The sequence below is a fragment of the Planococcus citri genome, chromosome 1, assembly GCF_950023065.1.
Source record: "Planococcus citri chromosome 1, ihPlaCitr1.1, whole genome shotgun sequence".
Classification (NCBI taxonomy): domain Eukaryota; kingdom Metazoa; phylum Arthropoda; class Insecta; order Hemiptera; family Pseudococcidae; genus Planococcus; species Planococcus citri.
Genome location: NC_088677.1, coordinates 83,139,397 through 83,156,848, shown reverse-complemented (window position 1 = coordinate 83,156,848; position 17,452 = coordinate 83,139,397). Strand labels below are relative to the sequence as shown.

Here is a 17,452-nt window from a genome sequence, read left to right as displayed (position 1 = left end):
AATTTTCGAAATTTGCGCAAATTGCTGTATTTCGTCATTAATTAACCCCAAGAGAGCAAATTTCGCCATTTCCAGCAATTCTGGAGCCTCCAGCGCGATTTTTCAATTTCTTCAGAATTTTTAATTTGCTCCAGAAGGCGTGAATATGAAGTTGGGCAGCTAAAAATCGAGTTGTGTGTTATACTCGACCTGTTTAACGAGTTTATCCACATTTGAACCGATTCTGGAAGGGACACCTCAAGAGTAGTTTTTTTGACCACCTTTTTTTCAAAATAAGGAAAAAATATCCAAAAACCAAAAATTTCTCGTTTGTGACAAAATTTTCGAAATTTGCGCGAATTACTGCATTTTGTCGTTAATTAACCGCAAGAGAGCAAATTTCGCCATTTCCAGCTTTTCTAGGGCCTCCCTTTAATTTTTTCCTATCTAGGGTTGAAAAGTACTACTTTTCCAACCTCGCGAGAATCGCTCGGATGTAAAAATAAGTACTTTCCACCCTCGTTCGGGAAAAATTACTTCATTAAACTCGGAGAAAAAGTGATTTTGAACTCGTGTGAGTTGTTCCCCTCACTCCGTTCGGGTCACAAACCTCACCCTCGTCAAAAATCACTTTTTCGGCCCTCGTTGTGTAATATACTATTGGATATTTTTATTATGAAAAAAGCTGGTAAAAAAACCACTCTTGAGGGGTCCCCTCCAGAATCGGCTCAAACGTTGATAAATTCGTTAAACAGGTCGAATATAACACACAACTCGATTTTTAGCTGCCCAACTTCATATTCACGCCTTCTGGAGCAATTTGAAAATTCTGGAGAAATTGAAAAATCGCGCTGGAGGCTTCAGAATGGCTGGAAATGGCGAAATTTGGATTTGGGGAATTATTATCAGTTTTAGGATTTTTTTTGATGATTTGTACTGATTATGTAAGTAGTTTTTTGAAAAAAATATTATTCACCAAAAGAAAGCAGTCAATTTTGAATTTTCAAACGTTCGCCAAATATTGAGATATGAAGTTGGGCAGCTGAGGATTTGGTTTTGGGGGGTTTTATTTTAGACCATGCTCTTTCAAAAAATCGCGGCCCCGTTCAAATCGCAGGCGGACAGTGGCGTAGCCAATGGGGGGGGGGGGCGAAGGGGGCCATGGCCCCCCTTGAGAGCAAAAATTTGAAAGAAAACATGCAAAAATGGACGTTTTTTCGTTGCTTGGACCCATTTTTTCCAAAAATTTTCGCTCTCGCTTCGCTCGAGCAGTAATTTTACCTTCATTTTCATGAAATCACCATAAGTACATTACAATAGATTTCCAGAAAATTACCCCTCATTTCGATTTTTCATGCCTAAAAATCTGGTTTTGCCCCCTCCTTGAGAAAATCCTGGCTACGCCACTGCAGGCGGACACCTCATGAGGTTCTCTTGTAAGAAAATTCTCCACAGTCATGTCATCACTCATCAGCTTCATCACCAGTTTTAAAAAGGATACAATTTATTGCAAATTAATTTTGGTATTTTTGGTAACTACATTTATAAGTATGTTATGGTTAGATTAGATTTAGATCATAGATGCGTTTTAAATTTCAAAATATTTTAAACCAAATTATTAAAAAAATCTAAGCAAAATAATTTTTAAAAACAAAAATTTTGAAATCAAATCCAAAAATCTTTAATTTAAAAAAAATCACGGAGTAATTTTTTTTTTTACTATTTTTTGAATAGATATTTTCTGTTAGTGTAGTAATTTATTCTCCTCCTTTGCACTGAGCAGTTGTATTATTTTGTTTTTTGAGGAGCTCATTGCAAAAATAGCCCTTGTCCAAAATGAAAATAAAAAACAAGCGACACAAAAACCCACTGTGGACTGTGGAGTGTAAAGTCCTGATGAATTGGTATAGTGTATTCAAAGTGATTTTTCTATCAACTTGAGTAATTCCTGTTACTCTTTGAAAAACTTTTATAGTGGACTATCATATCATACTGATGCATCCATCCATACAATGCAGTGGAGAAAGAACCTCCCCATTTTTTTTTCAAAGTGACAAGGCTATTTTTATTTTTACAATGAGTTCCTCTTTCATTCATATTTCATTAATTTCATTTTATATAGTAATTCGTAATTCCAATTCGGACTACACTACAGGCTCATGGCTCATAATGAGGGTAATGAGGTATTAAGTACATATTATGACAGAGAAACCGAACCGATATTTAAATTTCAGAAATATAAATTTTTAAATAAAAATGAACTAAAATTTAATTATTTAAAAAAAATAAAATTGACAAATGCGAATCCGATATTGTGATTGGAAGATGCCAAGCTGACGTCATCGTTTCAGATGTTGGCCCTACTGCGTTATTCATTTAGCTACATTCCACGTACCAAGATGGCCAACTCTGAATTTTACCTTAGCTGATTTACGATTTCCTCGAGAAAAAAGTGAGTGTTATCTGTTTTAAATTTTTTCACGTTCGTATTTCGGTTCAAGATTAAATTTGCAACTGTGTCGATGATTTTCGAATAAAACAATGATCCAAATTAAGGTGAAATCGAATTCGTTATCGGTCTGTTATTCGAACACTACGAACGTAAGTACGATCTGATGCTGCCGGAATGTGGTTGATTCGTCGTCGTCGTCGTTGTTGTTGTGATGAAGTAATCCACTTTGTTTTTGTTATTTTGTCATCTTTGTCGCCGTCATCGTCGTCCACCATCATCACCATCGACCGTATATTGTGATCAATCTGTGAATATGCATTACGAACTCGTACGAGTAAAACTCTAGTACTATCTGCGTTGACATTACTAAAATAACCGTTAGAAAAGACGTACACCAACTCACCACTAATACGACTCGTACATTTACCCTTGCATCATCCGAATGCATATGTTTGCGTTGTACTCGAACGATACCAGTATTTCATCATGTCTGAACTTATAACCAATGCTAATTTACAACCGGTGCAAGATGAAACCGTCGTACCCAACGGTCAAGAAGTCATCACGATGGCCGACAGCGAAGTCAAACTCAAACGTACGTTCTCGTTGAAGAAATGTTGCACCAACGGTGGCAGTCGAGTGAGTAAACGTAAATCGAAATACATCGATTCGTCGACTATACCGGAACGTGTTCAAATCAATCAAACCAAATCGACGACCAAGAAGCTAAACATCCTGAATTCCAACTCGATTAACAAGTTGATCACAAAGGTCGTTCATAAAATGACTCATTTCAACCTGAATAGTAAAAATTCGTTGTATAATTCGTACGATTGTTCGGATTCGAAACAGAACAACATGCTGTCGTTGTCTTCGTCCGATATTTACAACGACGATGTTCGTGTACCGCCTATTAGACCTACTTTCATTAAAGGCGACCGAGTACCCGGAGTTATTGGACTGAGGAATCACGGAAACACGTGTTTTATAAACGCTATTCTACAGTGTTTAAGTCATACGGATATTTTAGCCGAGTATTTTGTATTGGATCAGTACAAGGTGGATTTATGTCGCCGGAATAAACTTAACTCGAAGAAATACGGTACCAAAGGAGAAGTAACCGAGCAGCTGGCCGTCTTATTGAAGTCCATATGGTCTTGTCAGTACAATCCCGAGATATCGAATCAATTTAAGGTAGTCGTCGATAAATACGGCAGTCAATATAGAGGTAATAATCAACACGATGCTCAAGAATTCTTACTCTGGTTACTGGATAAAGTGCACGAAGATTTGAACACAGCTACGAAGAAGAAATATAAAACTATCAAAGTACGTGACTCGTTAATATAAATTCAGTCATTGTGTATATTTCATCTTATTACGATAATTTTTGTATCGATTACAGAACTCATTCGGTAGACCGGACGTCGTAGCTGCTGAAACGTTAGCCAATCATGTACGTTGTAATAATAGCTTTGTTCATGCGGTATTTCAAGCGCAGTTTTGCTCATCGGTAACATGTCCGAGATGTGATCGCCAAAGTAACACGTTTGATCCGTTTTTATGCGTTTCCGTTCCAGTACCGCAGAATCATATCGGTATTTACGTTACCGTTTTGTATACCTCGCAGCAACCGAGACAGGTAAAGTAACGATACGTCAACGAAAGCTCATAAAGTAATAACCGAGCTCAGAATTCACTAACGAACGATGTGTTTACAGGTGAAGCTCGGTTTAATGCTACCTATAAACGATGAAATCAAAGATTTAAGGAAATTACTATCTTCCTACACCGGTATCTGCGAACGTAGCATGCTCGTTACCGAAATAACCAGTCAGGGCTTTCATAGAACGTTTTCCGGTGCGTATAAAATCACGATACGTCATCATAACCTGAGACCAGTGCCCAGTATCGTTGGCTGAGATGATACTAATGAATGGATTTCAATCACAGTAGATCTATAATGATCTTCGTCTAGTCGACTGTGGCAGTGGTCCAGATCTTGGAGCATGTTGTTTTTTTTGGCACTCGTTGGTTAATCATCGTTCATTTTTTACAGATAACACACCTGTGAATACTATCAGAGAAACGGACTCCATATATTGTCTGGAATTACCCAACACCAGAGACCCTCCTGATGAATCTGAAGCTTACTTGTTGTTGTGTTGGGTGAATTTACTAGTAGTCGAGGGTAATAGCACGAGGTATGTGTTACGTTTCGAGTTATTTTCCTTATCGTTGTTGAAACACACACACGTCTCCTGCGGTGATAAGAACGAGAACGCGATTACACAGAAGCCAAGACTCACACTCGACAAATTCGTCACGCTAGATTTATCTGGTCTAGTTCGAAATCAACCTTGAGAATTTGTCGATTGGCTACCTTGAAGCTTGAAAACGTATCGAATCTAATGCAAATTTCGATAATTTTCCACTCTCTATCGAGCCTTCTCTCGGGATTTCCTCCTATATTTAGGTTACTCTGACGTCAGTTTTATTCCCTCTGGGTTGCGAAATGATTCGATATTTTCGCGATGAAAATTAGTATAATAATGTTGAAATTTGATGCGGTGTCCTTGAAAATCTAGACAGTGATTTTACCAATTGTGACTCTTCTTTAGTTATTTTTCTCATGTCTTCGTACTTCGTTTCATACTTTTTAGATCCAAGCCTCCCCCTCCCCCCCACCTCCTTAAGTCATGAAAAGGAAATTTGTTGTGCCTTTTGCTTGTTCCTAAAATAGCCAAAAATCTCACATGTTGTCAAAATTGCGAAATAGACTCGTTTCTTGCTAAAAATTCCAAAAAGTTTTCATATTTTTATCCAAAAATTTCTCAATAGTCGCATTTTTTTGCCAATAGTTGCCAATACGTACTGTTTTTTACTTAAATGTTCAATGTTGTCTTTTGCTAGAAAAAAAATTCAAAAATTTTCGGAATTTCGCAGATAATTGACTAGAAATCTTGCTTTTTGCCAAAAATTGCCAAATCAAGAAAATCTCACTTGTCGAAAAAATGTATTTTTTTTTTGGTCAATAATTCCCAAAGATTGTTGATTTTTACTGAAATTGTAAAAATTTCTGTTTTTAGAAAAAATTTTTACGCTATTAAAGATTTTCACTTTTTTTTTCAAAATCCATCCAAAAGCTTACGCTTTTTTTGCTAGAAATGGCCAAAAAATGTATATTATTTTTTGTCGATTGATTTCCAAAAAGTCCTGATTTTTTCCAAAAATTGTTCAAAAGTCTCGCTTTTTCGCCAGAAAGTTGCAAAAATTCTCACGTTGTTTAAAAAATTATCAGAAAGTCTCATTTTTTTGATAAAAAAAAAAATCAAAATAAATTAATTTGTTGAGTTCTGTTTTTAAAAATTTTTATTGAAATAATTTGCTGCTGTTTTGTCACTTTTTTAATCACTTTCTGAAAATTATCAAAAAGTCTCATTTAAAAAAAAAAAAATTCAAAATAAATCAATTTGTTGAGGTTTTTTTCAATTTTTATTGAAATGATTTGCTGGTGTCTTGTCATTTTTTGAGTCACTTTCTATAAATTATTAAAAAGTCTCGTTTTTTTAATCAAAAAAATTCAAAATAAATGTTGAGTTCTGTTTTTTTTTTTTTTAATTTTTATTGAAGTGATTTCCTGGTGTTTTGTAATTTTTTTAATCACTTCTTACTTACTTTTTCCAGCTTTTTTTTTGGTTGCTAAAGTTGCTTTTTTGAAGCACAAATAAAATTGTAGGTATTGCAATCCAGTGCCCTTAGAAAACTTGATAAGGACGATCTGTCGTGTGAGATTATGGATTTTTTCATTTTTAAGATCAGAGTGGGAGTGTCTGTGGAGGGGATTGGACGTATCACATCAAAAAATTACGTAGATATTCGGACTCGGTGCTCTAGAAAACCTAGAAAATGATATGTCATATGACATCATGATTTTTTTTCATATCTAAGGCCAAATTGGGGTGTCTTTGATAGGAGTTTAAGGGCCCAGATCGAAAAACTGCTCACATTTTCGGACTCGCTGCTCTGAAAAACTTGAAAATGATGTGTCACTCGACACGAGAATTTTTTTCATGTTCAGGGTCGCATTGGGGTGCTCGTTGTGGGGGTTGAAAGGGTGGGATCAAAAAACCGAGTTGATATTTGGATTCTGCGCCCCAAAATATGTAACAAACGATATGTCACATGACATCATCTGTTATTTTAAGTTTTTTGTAAAAAATCCCCCTCCCCCCCTTATTTGGGTCAAAATGTTGAAAAATGTCAAATATCGTGTGACATATTGTTTCATATGTTTTCGGGAGTGCTGAATACGAATATCGGCTTAGTTTTTTGATTTGACCTTTCCAACACCCTCTCTGGCACCCCACCCCCACAATTTTCCCAATTTTTTAAAAATGAAAAAAATTGTGTGACGCGTGACGCATGGTTTGATAGGTTTTTGTTTTCGGGGGTGCTGAATACGAATATCGCCTTATTTTTTTCAGATTCGGTCCCTCCAACGCCCCCTCCCCACCAAAAGTTTCTAAAAATTGAAAAAATCGTGTGACGTATGGTTTATTAGGTTTTTGGGAGCGCTGAAAATGATGTGTCACTTGACACGAAAATTTCTTTCATGTTCAGGGTCATGGTGGGGATTGGAAGGGTCGGATCAAAAAACCGAGTTGATATTTGGATTCAGCGCCCCAAAATATTCAACAAACGATATGTCACATGTCACATGACATCATCTGTTATTTTAAGTTTTTGTAAAAATCTTCCCCCTCCCCCTTTATCCCATTATTTTGGTCAAAATGCGGGAAAATGTTGAATATCGTGTGACATATCGTTTCACATGTTTTCGAGAGTGCTGAATACGAATATCGACTTGCTTTTTCGATTTGACCTTTCCAACACCCCCTTTGCCCCCTCCCAATTTTTCCAATTTTTTAAAAATGAAAAAAATTGTGTGACATTGGTTTGATAGGTTTTATGTGCAAGGCCAATTTGGGGTGTCTTTGATAAGAGTTCAAAGGGCCAGTTCGAAAAACTGCTTCCATTTTCGGACTTGGTGCTCTGAAAAACTTGAAAATGATGTGTCACTCGACTAGAGATGTGCAATGTGAAAAGTGAAAAGTGAAAAGTACTTTTCTTTCAATGAAAAGTTGAAAAGAAAAGTTCCTACTTTTCATTTCACTTTTCAGTTTTTACTATAAAAAAAAGCGAGTGACCAATCAATTTACTCATCAGAGATCACTGACCTCATTGATGAAGTCAAATATCAAGTTTCACTCTCTCCACTCCTCCCCCTTCGCAATTCAGCACCCATTTTTGATATTTTTCACAACATTTTTTTCAAAACTGAAAAACCCAAAAATGTTAGAGGCTCTAGAAAGGCTCAAAACTGCCACTATTCGATTAAGTAGGTTAAAAAAATGATTTGTTTTTTGTGTGTTTTAGACATGTAAAAAATACATCAATTTGAACTATTTGAAGCTCTTACAGAGATCTTTAAAATGAGACTCACACGATTTACTTTTCACACTTTTCAATGAACTTTTCACTTTTCATTTCACCAAAATTACTTTTCTGAAAAGTGCACATCTCTACACTCGACACAAGAATTTTTTTCGTGTTCAGGGTCGCATTGGGGGTGCTGGTGGTGGGAGTTGGATGGATCAGATCAAAAAACCGAGTTGATATTTGGATTCAGCGCCTCAAAATATGTAGCAAACGATGTGTCACATGACATCATCTGTCATTTTCAGTTTTATTAAAAATTCTCACCCCCACCCCCCCTCCTCATCAATTTGGTCAATTTGGTCAAAATGTGGAAAAATGTCAAATATCGTGTGACATATCGTTTTATATGTTTTTGAGAGTGCTGAATACGAATATCGACTTAGTTTTTTGATTTGACTTTTCCAACACCCCCTTTGCCCCCTTCCAATTTTTCCAATTTTTTAAAAATGAAAAAAATCGTGTGACATATGGTTTGGTAGGTTTTCGGGGGCGCTGGACACGAATATCGCCTTGTTTTTATGATTCGGCCTCTCCGACGCCCTCTTCTCCCCCCCCAAAAAAAATTGCTGAAAATTGAGAAAATCGTGTGACGTATGGTTTATTAGGTTTTCTAGAGGGCTAAATACAAAATTCGACTTATTTTTCTGATTCTGCCCCTCTAACTTCTTAGTTCGACGTTCTTCTGTGATATCTTCATCCTTAGTTTATTTCAAAACAACTAAGCAGTAATCTCTGTATAAATTTTTCATCAGTAACATTATAATGAATAATAATTCTACATTATTTCTTACCAATTTACAGGTTCGGAAGTCCATTCACGATGCCAATCAGCAGAGAAACATCGTACGTGGACCTGCAAAAATTATTACTAAAAGAGATGGCGTGGATGTTACACGATGACGTACTAACGACTGATCAGGAGATACCTCTTTTCCGCATCCGAGTAGCGGATACGGCAGATGCCCCGGAATTATCCTTCTTGGATCCAACTGTCGACCACCCTTTGTTCACCGAACCGGTGGAAAACGCTTTAGCCATCGGACTCTTCACGAATACCGGACCAGCTCACTTGAAGTTGGTCTTGGTATGGGATTTACAAGCCAAAGAAAGGTACCTATTCAAAACCTCACTCGTTTGAGAAAATCATAATTTCTTATCAATTTATATTCACAATTTTGTCTCCTTTTTTTAGCACTATTGCCGACGATAGCGATCAGATTGAAGAACATTCCAGCGTAAAACAGCTAAAATTGACCACCGAACAAGGAATGACCGTAACGTTGGAAGAATGTTTCAAAGTTGGTGACGATTTTTCATCGAAAACGATCATCTACAGTAATTATTTGAAAAAATAACGCGTTTTTTTGCATTTTTCCCACCACAGTTGTATACCAAAGCTGAAGTATTGGCTGCCGAAGACGCTTGGCATTGCCCGAATTGTAATCTTAAGCAAGAAGTCATCAAGCAGCTCGGTTTATGGACTCTGCCCGATATACTGGTCGTTCACATGAAACGTTTCAAGCAGAACTCCGCCAGAAACTCGTCGAATTCGCCTCGGTTTGGAAATATTTCTCATCGTAGTTAACTTTTTCGAAATTCTGTTTCATTAATGCCCGTTTATTTGTTGTTCAAATACTACAGAATGCCTGTGAAATTATCAACGGTGGTGGATTTCCCTCTGTACGGATTCGATATGACTCCGCATTTGGCGCCCGGTTACCGAGGTTCGTCTCCGCCTTCGTTGTGGTCACCGTGGAAGCGTCCGTCGGCTTGTAAACAATCTCTGAAACGAGAAAGTAACGCTTACGACTTGTACGCGGTGTGTAATCATCACGGGCAAGATTTACAGAGTGGTCATTATACCGGTCAGTTGCCCTCTCAGATTCACCGTACCTAGATTTTTTTGGAAGTAAATTATCAAATTCGTTGTTTCGTATCGTTTTTACAGCCTATTGTCGTAATCCGTACGATGGCCAGTGGTATTGTTTCGACGATGCTAGAGTCACACCGGTGGCCGAGAACGCCTTGATTACTCCGGCGGCGTATATATTGTTTTATCAGCGAAGAGGACTAACTTCTTCGTCGTCTAGTTCGAGCACAGCGTCTAGTACCGAGCATTGGGCATCTCGACTGTCCATAGTCAAGCATGCGAGGTCGTCGGAGGAAATTACCACTAGTAAGAGTCGGTCATTTGAGTTTTGGAGCGCTTTGGCGATGCTCGATATGAGATATTAATTGAGTTATTCTGTTTCGCGTGTTTTCAGCTAATAAAAGATTGAAAAACGAATTTCCTAATCGATCGGAACGCGCTTATTCGACGCTGCAACCAAACCAAAGAATTGTTAATGACGAGGTGAGCTGAACTTAGGCAGTAATCGAGTTTTGGCGCATAAAGCCCAATTTATTGGTAGGGGAGGGGGGGAGGAATAGGATCCAAATTTACAGAAAAATAGCTCTTTTTGAATTTTTGAATTTTTGCGCTTCCACTCTGGAAACTGGAAAGTCATTGGATTCCATTTTTTTTTGAATTTTCCACCAAGCCCCAAAAAATCAAAAAAAATCTCAAGTTATCCGAAAATGTTTCATGTTTATATCTGACTTTTTCTGAATACTTCTATTTTCACGAAAAATAAACTCCTGAATTTTGGTTCCCTTGTTTGAAGCCTACAAAAGTTCAAATAGATCCGAATTCGGTTAAAAAATTTTGGAACGTTACCATTTCTGAGTCAGAATTTATCTAAATGAGCCTTTCATGAAGAAAAATCGTCCCTCCACCCCCCCCCCCCCCCCCCATCAACATATGTGGAGCCCTCCAAAATTGAAATAAATCCAATAAGAAGGACAGATTGAAATCTGTAATGCTTTTTTGAAAATTATGCACTCCTCGTAAAGTCCTTCAAAATTTGAATAAAATTTTTAAAAAACAACAAATTTTAGTCGGTATTGAAAAAAAAACACATTTTCGTCAGAATTTTTCTGAATAATTTTATTCTCAAGGAAAACCACCTCGGTCCTCCTTCCCTCCCTCCCTCCCTCCCTTCAAATTTTTTTTTGGTAAATATCTTTGAAATTGAAACAAAAAATTTTAAAAATATGAAAAACTTAAATTCGTAATCAATTTTTTGATTTTTTGTTTTCATTTCCAGTCAGAATTCTCTCCAAAAAACCCTCTTTAAAAAAAACGTCATCGACGCCCCCCATCCCCTCCAGCTTCTATAGGGCTCTCCGAAATTAGAGAAGAAAGGTTATTTCATTCAGTTTAGAAAGGTTTTGACCAGAAATACGTTACTTGTTGACTTTTGGTCAATTGAAAATTCAATTTTTTCAAATTTTAGTTCTATTTTTTGAGTGAAAAAAAAAATAAAATTGAAAAAATTATGTTGATGTGAATAATTTACGAAAGTATTCTCTTTTTAATTTTTTCCAACTGGTTACACTTCTTTTTCTCCTTTTCAGCCTCTGGCTAAAAATTTTCCAAGTTTCGCTTTCTGCCAAAAATTGGCAAAAAATTTTGTTTTTGTCAAAATTGCCAAAAAGTGTTGTCTTTTGCCAGGAATTTCTTTGAAGACGTTTCGATCCTTGCAGAAAATTTCAAATGTCTCACTTTTTTGACCAAAGGTTGCCTAAAAGTCTCGCTCTGTTGGCAAAATTCGCCAAAAAGCTTCGATTTTTAGTCAAAAGTGCCAACATCTTGCTTTTTGTCAGCATTTTCTAAAATAAATCAATTTTTACTAAAAAAAATTGCAAAAAAGCACTAGTCATGTCTTGCCAGTAATTTCCAAAAAGTTTTGCTTTTTGCCAAAAATTGACAAAAATTCTTGCTTTTTATTAAATTGTTGAAAAAATCTTGTTTTTTACTGTAAAAAGCCAAAAGTTGCCAAAAGGTTCCCCTTTTTTTGCTAAAAATTACTAAAAAAGTTGCACTTTTTTACCAAAAGTAACTTTAGAAAAAAAATGTCTAGAAAATATTTTTTTTTTCTAAAAATTGCGTAGTTGGCAGTTTTGCTGTTTTTCAAAAAGAAAAAACTTATCTTTTGCTGAAATTGTCAAAATCTTGGTTTTTTTTGCCAGATGATGCCAAAAATTTTCAATTTCATGTCACAAATTACCAGAAAAATGCCAAAATAGTTTCGTTTTTTTGACAAAAATTTGGAAAAAGTATTTTTTTAACCAAGAAATTCTTGTTTTTACATTTTTTTGATTTTTCAATGAAATGTTCTGGCTTTCTTGTGATTTTTTGTTACTTTTTGGTTTTTTTAAAACTTTTTTGGTGACTGAAGTTTTTTTTTAAATGAAGGATTTTTAAAAATATTTTCATAGATTTAAATTCTTGTTTTTTTTTTGAAATTTTGGAGTGGGGATTAAAAAGGACCAATATTGTTTGAGAAGCCGAGGAAGCTGTTTTCTATACAAACGAGGGCTTATTTAAAAGTATTTTAAACCGAAATGAAAACAAAAGTGAGCCTGCATTTTCATTTTTTGAGGAAAGATCCGTTCAAAAGCAGCAGAATCGATGGAAGGAGGGGGGGTTCTGAGGAATGTTTTTTTTTGAAAATTTTTGAACAGAATTCTGGCTCAAAAAGTGTAAAGTTTTCAAAAAAAATGTATTCAGTTTTTTTGGGGGCTCAATTCAAGTATACCAAAATAGCTTAAGGAACGAGTGGAAGGTTGTTTACTTGAAAAATCTATGATTTTTGATGTGAAAGTGGAAACTTCTTTGATACAATTGTTTTTGTTCATCATTTTTGAGTGGAGTGAGGGAGGGAGGGGCTTACGACTCTATTTCCATTCAGAGATCTAAAATTTTCAATGTTTTTTCATAAAAAATCAAGGACATTGGGGATGAAAATTTTTAAAAATCAGAAAAATTAGAAGTACGTATAAAAAGTCCCTTCTTGCACATTTTGCCTTCATAATACATAATTGTGTAATTATTTTTTTGTAACAGTATTATAAATATTTAATTTTTCTTTTTCGTTTTTTTCTCGTTTCATACAGACGTCACCTACTACCCCGCAAAGTCCTTCGAATACCGATTCTCCAACAACCAATGAATCTGCTTAAACTTGAAGAGGTTGGTTTTATTATTCCATGATCGAGTTTTCGAATAGGTATTTCAGCTTCTCATCAGTCGTTGAAAATACCATTCGTTCGAATAATCGCGAACGTAGAACGTGAAATTATCATAAAAATATGAAAAATTCATCAGTATTTTTGAGGTACCCTACTCTACCTACCTACCGTTGTCACGTTCTATATGCCTCAAAAATACGAACATCAATCACCTCGCGAGTAAGTTGAAAATTTTCGAAAAGCATCAAGACAAGCCGAAGCAGATATCAAAATAAGAAATCAAATCAGTATAATGTATTATAATTTTACCGTCTCGAAGTCGTGTTTTTTTTTCTTCTTATTTTGTTTTTTTTTTCTAATAATTGTATTGTAATGATAATGTGTATAGAGTTAAATTTTATGTCGATATTATATATATATTTTTTTCATATATATATAATGTAAGTACATGTGCACTACTGCGATAAATATAAATATTTTGTTTTTATTTTTGTAACTTGAAAAAGAAAAAAAAAAAAAAGAAAAAAAGTCGTTATGTTGTATTGATGAGAAAAAAAACTACACGCGAACGTCATTAATTTTTCATGTATTCTTTGTTATACAATTTGATCGTTGATATTCATCTGTTTTGCCTTATATTCGTTTAATTATGTTTTAAAATTTATCTCTCGAACTGAAACCGAATAAATTTTATTCACTATTTTGTCGATTGATTTTTTTCTTCAACGTAGAGTTGACTGTTCGGTGATGCGATCGGTGAGTGTTTTTTACCGAGTCGATTGATCGTGTTATTTGATCAATAACTGTTGTATTTTTTTTTGTTCAGGTGGCATGGGGAGTTGAGAAGATTTGAGCGGTTGTATAGAAAAGAGTAGGATTGATCCAAGATCTAGGATGGTTTAATCTTCAGAATATCCTAAAGGAGCATCTGATGGGAAAATATTCAATCGAGCAGATGAAGAGTTGGCAATGTAGGTATGCAGAAGATCAACAGTGTACAAAACAAGTTTGGTAATAATAATCCCAGTATGGCAGTTTATTAATTATTTTGGTAAAGTGTAAAAAATATTTGAAAAAAAAAAATTAAAATTGAATTTAATTTACAATCGTAAACTTAGTTTTTTCATCGCCTACGAAAGTAATATAGTACCTAGAATATTAAAGTATTCATAACTAATTATAACGCGGAATGTTTCAGTCTTTGGTTAGAAGACCGAGCTCCGAACTATGTACAAATTGGATCCTTCTACGAGATCATCTTCCTCCAAATAAACTCTTCAGAAATCAAATCGCAATGGAGTAATCTTTACTACAACCACGTGCTGGACATTTCGCCTGAAAATAAACATAACAGTTCCTTTACCCAGTGTTCTACTTTTAAATCGTTACTTTGTTGTTGCAGGAATATTATTCGCGTTCTTACAATTTTCTGAAAATTCTGATTTCTTTTAAAATGAGCAACGATGCATTTCTCGTGAAATTCATGATTACACGGTAGTTTGCACTCAGTCACCGGAATATTCGCGCCGCAAATTTTACACGGATTTGTGATCCTGAAACAAGAAGATGATAGAATTGTGTTAGTTGAACGCTTTTGGGAACATCTTGGGTGATTCAGATAGCTCCTTCGGTAGTATCCATGTTAATGGATTTGGTGATGTTTTCAAATGAAGAACGAATAAGGTAAAGAAAATGGCACAGGTTATGAAGAGAATAACAAAACCATCAAAAATACTTTTAAAAAGCAAATTACCGCCAACCAAAAAAAAAAAAAAAAAAAACTTGCAAAAAGAATTGTTAACAAAAATCTGTTCATTAAGTAACTTTAATGAAAAAATTCATGATATCAAAACATCGCCAAGCAATTTTCATTCAGCAGTTGTGATCAGGAATTGATATGGAATTTCAAATTAATTTGGTACTTACTGAAATAAAATATCCATAAGTTTGAGAACTGAATTGAAAAACCGGACCGATAAATTCCGCCGGCGCTTGGCCCGGTTTTTCAATTCAGTTCTCAAACTTATGGATATTTTATTTCAGTAAGTACCAAATTAATTTGAAATTCCATATCAATTCCTGATCACAACTGCTGAATGAAAATTGCTTGGCGATGTTTTGATATCATGAATTTTTTCATTAAAGTTACTTAATGAACAGATTTTTGTTAACAATTCTTTTTGCAAGTTTTTTTTTTTTTTTTTTTGGTTGGCGGTAATTTGCTTTTTAAAAGTATTTTTGATGGATATCACGACTTTTTTTTTTTAATGTGTACATATTGTAATTGTAAATTGTTAATGCGAATCTGGGTACATACTCCAAGACGTTGAGAATATCAGATTTTTGTTGACAATTCTTTTTGTTTTTTTGTAGGTAAGTTTTTTTTTTTTGGTTGGCGGAATTTTTGCTTTTTAAAAGTATTTTCGATTGATATCACGACTTTTTTTTTTTTTTTTTTTAATAATGTACATTATTATAAATTATTAATGGGAATTCGGGTACACCAACAATTTTAGAATAATTTGTTGATTAAATCACAAAGTTTCTCACTAGAAGAACACTACCGAACTGATATGAGTCAAATTTCGTACAGTGATTTAAATTAGGGTATTATTTAAAAATATAACGTTAGTTTTTTAAAAAAATCATTTTTGACTCCCTTTTTCACAATTTGAAAATTGCTTTCCCCCATAAAACCCCCCAAAAATGAAAATTTCTCGTTGTACCGTAGAAAAGGGTCATCTACATTATATTCGCTATCATTTTGCAAAATTTCAAGCAAATCGGTTCATTTGGAGAAGCTGTAGCCTTGTCAACGGAAATTTAAGCATGAAATTTCATGAATATTTCTATTTTTCACCCTCAACCACCCTAAAAATGAAAATTGTTTGCTGTACCATAAAAAAGGGTCATCTGCATCACATTTAATACAACTGTGCAAAATTTCAAGCAAATCGGTTCATTTGGAGAAGCTGTAGCCTTGTCAACGGAAATTGTCATGAATTTTCATGCTGAAATTTCCGTTGACAAGGCTACAGCCTCTCTTAATGAACCGATTTGCTTGAGATTTTGCACATTGATAGTGAATATGATGTAGATTACCCTTTTTTATGATACAGCTAACAATTTTCATTTTTTGGGTGGTTTAGGATGAAAAATGGAAATAGTCATCACGAAATTTCATGCTTAAATTTCCGTTGACAAGGCTACAGCCTTTCCAAATGAACCGATTTGCTTGAAATTTTGCACAATGATGGCGAATATAATGTAGATGACCCTTTTCTACGGTACCGCGAAAAATTTTCATTTTGAGGGTGTTTTAGGGGGGAAAGAAATTTTAAAATTGAGAAAAAGGGGGTCAAAAATAATTTTTTTTCAAAACTGACGTTGTATCTAAAAATAACTCATTAATTTACACCAGTGTACAAAATTTGACTTGAATTGGTTCAGTAGTTTTCTCTTGACACGAAGATTGGTGATTTCAAAAATTACCCCAAAATGCTAACTTTGGGTATTCCAGTCTACATCATTTTTTACCGTAGAAAGTTTGTAAGCATACCAAATTAAAGCTCTCGTTGATGCCAACAACATATCAAAAAATCAGATTCGTGCGTGTATTTATTCGCGAGAAATTCATCATCGAAAATACGCTTAGTTGTTCAGGGAATATAAGCAGTAAGTGGCCGGACTGTCATCACGTTTGGTATTATCGGTTTTTGTTTTTTTTTGTGTTCGTTTTTTTTTCTTGCTTGGCGGGGCAGTCCGACCGGACTGCTTGATAAATATTTGAGTAGGTACCTTTGTTTCAGAGTACTGTTTTTTCGATTGATGGGGGAAGATGATGGTGGACGTCCTCCACGTTTGAATTTATCATCTCGGTCGTCATACTCCAAAGACATAGGTCTCTGTTCGATGGCCTGAATAAAGAGCACGGCTCCCGCCCCGATGATCACGAATGCAGCTAGTGGAACGAGAAATGCCAAAACTCCAGCCATCGAAAAAAATTGTACGGTCTACTTTGAATGAAGAATGGATAATAAAAGGAAAACCTACGTTAACGACAGAACAAGAGGACTTGGACTCGACAAATCGGTAATTAGCTTCTTCTACAGAGATCTTTCTTATCACTGACAGAACGTGAGTACAAAGTATCTAAGTCTGTTTTGTCAGAATCGCAGTTGGATGAGGTGCATTTCCCCTTTTTTTTATTTTTCCTAGTTGGGTTTTAGAATCGAATGCAGTTGTGGGGAAAAAATTCTGGGTTTGCCAAAATATATTTTTATGAAAACTTTTTTTTTTTTTTTTTTTTTTGATTTTTAGAGTAAATTTTGAAATTTGAAACACCATTAGAAAAGTGATGGTAAAAGTTGTGGACCCGTGTCCCGAAATTTTAATTTTTTCCAACAGTTTTGTTGAGGCCCTACAGACACAGACCTTCACACCATT

General features: G+C 35.0%; 1 protein-coding gene and 1 long non-coding RNA gene across 2 annotated transcripts; one reads left to right on the top strand and one right to left on the bottom strand.

Moving 5' to 3' along the window:
- Positions 1–2,384: 2,384 nt before the first annotated feature.
- On the top strand, positions 2,385–13,708 carry Usp15-31 (Ubiquitin specific protease 15/31). Its single transcript, XM_065353755.1, has 11 exons — positions 2,385–3,760; positions 3,837–4,073; positions 4,153–4,291; positions 4,491–4,635; positions 8,735–9,043; positions 9,126–9,231; positions 9,318–9,490; positions 9,575–9,798; positions 9,882–10,109; positions 10,198–10,286; positions 12,932–13,708. The coding sequence occupies exons 1-11, from the start codon at positions 2,918–2,920 to the stop codon at positions 12,995–12,997; spliced, it is 2,559 nt and encodes an 852-aa protein (XP_065209827.1). The 5' UTR covers positions 2,385–2,917; the 3' UTR covers positions 12,998–13,708.
- A 305-nt stretch (positions 13,709–14,013) lies between these two features.
- LOC135838317 (uncharacterized) lies at positions 14,014–17,138 on the bottom strand. Its single transcript, XR_010557367.1, has 3 exons — positions 16,805–17,138; positions 14,430–14,559; positions 14,014–14,341 (listed from the first exon to the last, which is right to left on the bottom strand). It is a non-coding gene; the product is annotated as an uncharacterized LOC135838317 (long non-coding RNA).
- Positions 17,139–17,452: the final 314 nt, after the last annotated feature.